The sequence below is a fragment of the Monodon monoceros genome, unplaced genomic scaffold (genome assembly GCF_005190385.1).
Source record: "Monodon monoceros isolate NGI ecotype Baffin Bay Population unplaced genomic scaffold, NGI_Narwhal_1 Super_Scaffold_10, whole genome shotgun sequence".
Lineage (NCBI taxonomy): Eukaryota > Metazoa > Chordata > Mammalia > Artiodactyla > Monodontidae > Monodon > Monodon monoceros.
This window is the reverse complement of record NW_021703766.1, coordinates 50,124,561-50,131,294: the sequence shown is the minus strand read 5'-3', so window position 1 is coordinate 50,131,294 and position 6,734 is coordinate 50,124,561. Positions and strand designations below refer to the sequence as shown.

Here is a 6,734-nt window from a genome sequence, read left to right as displayed (position 1 = left end):
CCCAGAGGCGGGAGGCTGGGGCAGCAGGGAAGTATTGAGGGAAACTCTCAAGCAGATGGGGATTGATAAGAGCAGACCTCCATGAGCACTACCTGTGCGCCAGGTGCCACCAAGGGCTCTGGACTCACTCAGTCCTCTCCCCCACCCCCGAACCTCCCATCCAGTCACCCACCCATCAGCCATCCACCATCCAGCCAAACATACCCCATGAGGACAGCGATGTTGTTAGCTCCGTTTCGCAGTTGAGGAGACTGAGGCCCAGAGGTCTCACAGCCAGAAGTGGGTTCAAATGCAGGCAGTCTGGCCTTAATCAGCAAACCACCCGGCCTCAGGGAGACAGGAGGACAGACAGGGAGAGGCCGAAACAGAGATAGAGATGGGGAGTTATGGAGAGCATTGAGTCAGAGCAAGAGAGACACAGGGGGAGACTGAGTCACATTGGGGGAGAGACAGACAGACAGACACAGAGAAAGATAGAGATTGCGACGGGGAGAGACATGCACAAGGACCTAGCGGTCTCAGAGAGGGCTGGTGCTGGGCTTTGCCTCCTTTCCCCAGGGTGGTGGAGTTCCCCCAGTTCCCCCCTCCCCCAGCTCCACCTCCCTGATGAGAGCTGGCCAATTAGCCTCTAATTGCTGGAAGAGGTTGGGGGACACCCACCGGTGTAATTGCCCGAAGCTTGGCTCTGCCTCCCTCCGTTGGGCCCCGGGGAACACGGAGAAGCTCAGACACCCCGCCGGCTCTCCCGGCCTTGCCTCAGCCTGGGCTCACCAACTCCCTGGGACCTGGGCAGGCCAGGCCTGGGGAATCAGAGGGCAACCAGGCAAGCAGGGTGACTCTTGCTGGTGGCCACAGCACCCGTACCCCTCAGAGGAGCAGAAGAAACAGCTGTCCCAGGACACGGGGCTCACCATCCTACAAGTCAACAACTGGTGAGTGACACCAGAGGCTTGGGCGGTCCGTGGGCCAGCCCGGGGGTGGGAGGCCGGGCGCTGTCCGCGGTGCTGAAGGAGGCCCCAAAGCCCCTCGGAGCCTTTCTTCGTCCTGCCTCTGCTTTGCCGCCCCTGTATCCGTCCTCTCTTGCCTGCTCTCTCTCTGTCCCTGTGTATTCATTTCTGCCTCTCTTCTACTCCCTCTTTGCACCCTCCTCCGTTTCCATGGCCCCCTCCCAGGTTCATTAATGCCCGGAGACGCATCGTGCAACCAATGATCGATCAATCCAACCGCACAGGTACAGGGAGAAGGTGGGAAGAGAGGGCCTAGTGTTCCCGGGGGAGTATCAAAGCCTGAACCGGGCATCCTGGGGCTCAGCCTGCACCCGTCAACTCCCCTAGCAGGGCAGGGTGCAGCCTTCAGCCCAGAGGGCCAGCCCATGGGGGCCTACACGGAGACTCAGCCACAAGTGACTGTCAGGCCCCCAGGTAAGCCCCGCCCCCTAACTAAGCCACACCCCCAGCACTCCAGGCCCCTCCTCCAAGCAATGTGCCCCACCTTCTGGGATTAAGTTCTTAAAAAATACCTTTGCTTCATTTGCTTAAGAGGGGAGTCGAAGATTCAAATGCAGATTTCCTGGTCCCCACCTTTCCTCCCAGAGTTTGCTTCTTCCAGGCTTCAACCACCCATTGGAAAGCTCCACTTTTCCTTAAAGGACCAGCACCCTCTTAAAGGATGACTCAGTTTGTCCTGATAGAGGAGTCCCCTGGGGAAGGAAGGGGGAGTGGGGCATATGGGGGTGTCTGGTGAAGACCACTAACACTCCTCTTTTGTCTTCCAGGATCAATGGGGATGAGTTTGAACTTAGAAGGAGAGTGGCATTATTTATAGAGGCTGGAGTCAGGAGAAATGTGAGTGTCCTAGGTCTAGGGGCACTAGGTTGGAGATTGTGCTATTCTCAACCCCCTCGTAAGACCTCCAGACTCCAACAGTGAGCCCACCCAGAGCAGGGTCAGCCTGCGTCTCTGAACTGAGGGTTCTCCAATTCATCCATCCATCCATCAATTCACCCATACATATATTTATCCATCCATCAATCATCCACCAACCCCCTCATCCATCCAAACATACATTCATCCACTCATTCATTCATCTATCCACCCACCTATCCACTCATCCATCCACCTCCAAACTGATCCATCCACCCACACATCCACCCTCTTATTCATGCATTCATCCACCTACCTACCTACCTGCCTACCCATGGATCCATCCATGTATGTATCCACCACCCTTCATCCATCAGAAAATACATCTACCCACTCATTCACCCACCTCCACATTGATCCACCCACTTGTCAACTTACCCATGCATTCACGCACCTACCTACCCACCCACTCACCCACCCATCCACATATTACATACATTTCCAAACATATATTGACATGCCTCAGGTAGGGTCCGGCTCTCGAGAAGATTCTGGGCTCATGAGGAAGTGGACATTAGAAACCAATGGCAATCTAGTCCAACAGTTCAAACAATAAAACACAGCTATCATCAGCTATCTCTGAGATATCAGGGAAGACTTTATAGAAGAAGTGGCTTCTGGGTAGGGCATTGAAGGATGAATAGGAGACCACTGGGCAGAAGGTTGAGGGCAAGGTAGCAGGGTGCATTCTTTTACTCTCCCAAGTCTTAAGTCTAGAGTATCTTCTCAGTCTTTACCATAACCCCAAAAGAGAGAAGCTATTATTATTTTCATTTTACAGATAAGAAAACTGAGGCTCGGAGAGAAGAGTTCACTTGTACAGGTTCACTCAGCTTAGAAAAGCAGAGGGAACAGCATGTGCAAACGCCCAGGGTTGAGAGGCTGCCTGGAGTTTCTAAAGCAGCGGCCATGGCTCACAGGCCCAGCCACTCTGCGGCATGTGGGATCTTCCCGGACCGGGGCACGAACCCGTGTCCCCTGCATCGGCAGGCGGACTCTCAACCACTGCGCCACCAGGGAAGCCCCACAGATCAGATCTTGACTCTCCTTGGATTAAAACCCTTCTGTGGCTCCCTGGTGCCCATTGGATGAGGTCCAAAGTCCTTGGTTTGGCATCTATTCATTCATTCATTCCATACACATTCCCTGAGCAACTGTGTGCCCAGCCCTGTGCTGGGTGGTGATGGGGACACAGCAGTGACCATGACAGCCCAGCCCTGTGCCCATGAGGCTCACAGTCCAGTGGGGGAGACAGATCTGTCCCCAGACAGTAATGACCTACAGTAGGCAGGGCTGGGAGGAGGGAACCCAAGAACTGGAAGAGCCCAGAGGGGGCATCGGGCCTAGGCTGGGGGGTTCAGGGAGGACTTCCTGGAGGAGGGCACTTTGGAGCTGAGACCAGGAGAATAAGAGGAGTGAGACAGGAGAGGAAGGAACAGTATATGCAAAAGCTATGAGACAGTCCCTCACTACACACACACGTACATACAAAGGGACTGGGCTGGGCTGAGGCTGGTGTGTCAAATGGGTGAGTAATGAAATCAAGGCCCACAGAAAGGCTGGGATATGAGAGTGGAGACCTGCAAGGGCTTAGGCTTGGAGAGCACTGGAGGCCTGAGCCTAGGAGGAGAGGTTCGTTCAGCGCCCGGCAGGTCCGTGGGGGTCTCAGCTCTGCCCTGACCAACTGCAGACAGGTGAGCCCTGGTCCAGAGTCAGGGGACCTCTGGGACCAAGAGTGATGGAGGGAGCTTCTTATCCTGCTCCCCAAGCAAGCTGCCTTTTCTCCCCACTCTTTTCTGTCTCTCCCAATCCCTGCCTTTTCCTCTTTGTCTCTCCCTTTATTTCTGTCTCTCTCATTCTTTCTCTTTCCACATCTCCATCTCTGATTATCTCCATGTCTCTTCTCTATCCTGCTCTGTCTGTCCCTCTCGCCTTATCTTTTTTTTTTTAAATTTATTTATTTTTGGCTACGTTGGGTCTTTGTTGCTGCACGCCGACTTTCTCTAGTTGCAGCGGGTGGGGGCTACTCTTCATTGCGGTGCATGCGCTTCTCATTGTGGTGGCTTCTCGTTGCAGAGCACAGGCTCTAGGTGCGCAGGCTTCAGTAGTTGTGACATGAGGGCTCAGCAGTTGTGGCTCACGGGCTCTAGAGGACAGGCTCAGTAGTTGTGGCACACGGGCTTAGTTGCTCCGCGGTATGTGGGATCTTCCCGGACTAGGGCTCGAACCCGTGTCTCCTGCATTGGTAGGTGGATTCTTAACCACTGCGCCACCAGGGAAGCCCTCCTTATCTTTATCTCTTTCTTTGTCTTGACTGTCTCCTTGTCTTTTTTTCATCTCTGTCTGTCTCTTTCCCTTCATTTCTGTTCTGATTCTCTGCCTCTGTCTCTGTCTCTCTCTCTGTGTCCCTCTCACTGTGGGGCTGGTGGGGACAGCGCAGAAGGCCTGATGTAGGTCCAAACGCCCTCTCCATCTCCTGACTTGGCCTCTCCTCTCCTTTCCACAGACCCCAACCTCTGGACTGTGACTGCCAGGTTCATACCTGCTTCTGGTCGACGCCTGGCCCTCTGGCTTCAGGACCCCACCTCCTATGGCCCCCCCAACTCAATGCCTACCTCCCTGGGGCCCTGCCGGGACATGAGGGGCCTGAGCACCCACTCGAGGGTCTCTCAAGGACAAAGACAAGGCCTCCAGGCCCTGTGCCCCACTTCTGCCCTCACCTCTGCCTGGAACCTGAGCTGAAATCCTGGGCCTGGGTATTCAGAAGATGGCGGCTGGGTACCCCCCCACCCCTAGGACAGAGAAGGGATTGGCGGTGGGCTGGGGCCATCAGGGAAGGAGGGTCACCCAGATCCGACATTTAGAGAGGTTCCCTTCATCCTCCCAGCCCACCCTCTTTCCCCCTCCCCCACTCCCCTCTTGTGTTGTCTTCTACCTTTTTTTTTTTAAGCATAAAGTCTTAAAAACAAAAGGCCACCAATCTGAGTTCGTGGGTCTCTTCCATGATTCAAATTCTCATCAGTTTGAAGCTCATGAATCACTAATTATAATAATAATTGATGCTTTTTATCCTGCTCTCTCCTCAGGCCCTCTGTATGTATCGGTTAGCTATTGCTGTGTAACAAACCATACCAAAGCTTCATGGTTCAAAAGGCCAATTAATTTTTAGCACATTAATCTACAGGTTGATGTAGTAGGCTGAGCTGGGCAGTTCTTGTGGCTTCAAAAGGGCTCTCTTGTGTATCTGTGGCCAGCCACAGGTCAGCAAGGGGGCTCTGCTGGCAGGCAGTGGGGACAACAGGAGTGACTGGGCTACATGGTAACATACCCCAGCAGGCTGACCTTGTTTGTGGAAAATGACCAGCTCAGTCCCCCTTCGGGGCTGTTCCCTTTGCCTGGGACATCTTCCTGGCTCAGAGATCACCTCTGCAAAGACACAGGAACAGCCAAACCAAAGCACCCTGCTCTGTCCACCACTCTCTCTCACCTCATTCCCTGTCCCCCATCACCCCCTCCCTGGAATTCTTTCCATCACTTATTTGCCTATTCATTATTGGCTGGAACCTCAGCACTTTCAGAAGGCAGGAGTTTGTCTCTCTGTCTGTCACTGTGGTGACCTGGGGCCTCAGACAGCAAGCACCCTATACCCAGCAGGTGCCTGGGAAACAGGTGGAGAACGGAGGAAGAAATTCCATAGTTCTGAGACTCAGCCGCCTTCACCTCGTCATTCATTCCTCCTGGCCACGGGTATGCCCTGGACACGCACCCTCTGCTCGTCCCTGCACTTGAGTGAACAAACCCAAGACCCTGCCCTGGGGGAGCTGACGTCCTAGTGGGGAAGACCCACGATGGGCCAAATAAATGAGCACATCATTTAGTCTGTTAGAAGCTGACAGTGTCATAAAAAGCGGAGCAGGGTAGGGATGGGAGTACAGGTGCCTGTTTTACACATTTATTTACCCTTTCTCTAGTTCGTGCTGTGCCAGGCTCTGTTCCAGGAGGTTTATACCTATCAATCTGGTAAACGCTTACCACTAAGCCCCAGGAGGAGGTATGATCACTGGCCACATTTCCCAGATCAGGAAACTGAGGTCCAGAGAAGTGAAATCGTTCGCCCGGGGTCACAGAGCTGGAGAGTGGGTGTTCCCATTAGAACCCAGGCAGGCTGTGAGCTAACCACTTGCCTCACGACCCCTCATTTTTAAAAATAGAATTCTAAGAGTCTATGGTTTCTAAAGGGCCTATATCACCGATTGTTTTCTGAGTTACAAATTGTTTTGTTGACTATGATTACAGTTTGTCTCTCCCCAAACTCCCGGGGACTGAAGTGGGATGGATGAGGGATATACAGCAAGAAGGACTTCCAACACCTCTTCTCCCCACTTTTAAAGGCGAGTGGGGGAGGGTTATGGGGGAGGGGGCAGGGCTGGGCCAAGGCCTGAGGTCTACATCAAGGGGAGGGCTTTGTATTCCTGCAACCTGGCCTGGCTGGCAAAGGGACACTGGCAAGTGGGGCAGGGGAAGCTCTCCTCTCCCCCTCCCCCACCTGGTTGAAAATACCTCATTTAATCCTCTCTAATTAAATCAATTGGCTGTGCCATGGGGGAGGAGGGAAACTGGGCGGGAGGTTAAATGTAACTAAAAATACCTCCCCCACTTCCTGGGGTGAGGAACCAGCTGAACCTGGAGTTCTGAGGCTGCCTGTGCAGGGGTTGGGTGTTGCTGAGTGGAAGGGGCAGAGAGGCGGGGACTCTGATGGGTCTGCAGGGTGGCCCGTGTGGGGCTGGATGGCAGGGCCGGGTGGTCACCGGG

The 6,734-nt window shown here is 54.0% G+C and overlaps 1 protein-coding gene across 7 annotated transcripts in view; it reads left to right on the top strand.

Annotated features, from left to right (window-relative positions):
• MEIS3 (Meis homeobox 3) overlaps window positions 1-4,989 on the top strand; it is a 12,739-nt gene extending 7,750 nt beyond the window's left edge. For 2 of the 7 annotated variants that reach the window (XM_029206398.1, XM_029206381.1), the window contains exons 9-12: window positions 856-932; window positions 1,173-1,231; window positions 1,335-1,421; window positions 1,775-1,843. In XM_029206398.1, coding sequence (XP_029062231.1) covers window positions 856-932; window positions 1,173-1,231; window positions 1,335-1,421; window positions 1,775-1,824 — 273 coding nt within the window. In that variant the 3' untranslated portion in view covers window positions 1,825-1,843. Of the gene's footprint in view, window positions 1-855; window positions 933-1,172; window positions 1,232-1,311; window positions 1,422-1,774; window positions 1,845-2,703; window positions 4,060-4,428 lie in introns of those variants that run through there. The other 5 variants (XR_003791221.1, XM_029206420.1, XM_029206407.1 and 2 more) reach the window with 5 other exon arrangements.
• The last annotated feature ends 1,745 nt before the right edge of the window (window positions 4,990-6,734 follow it).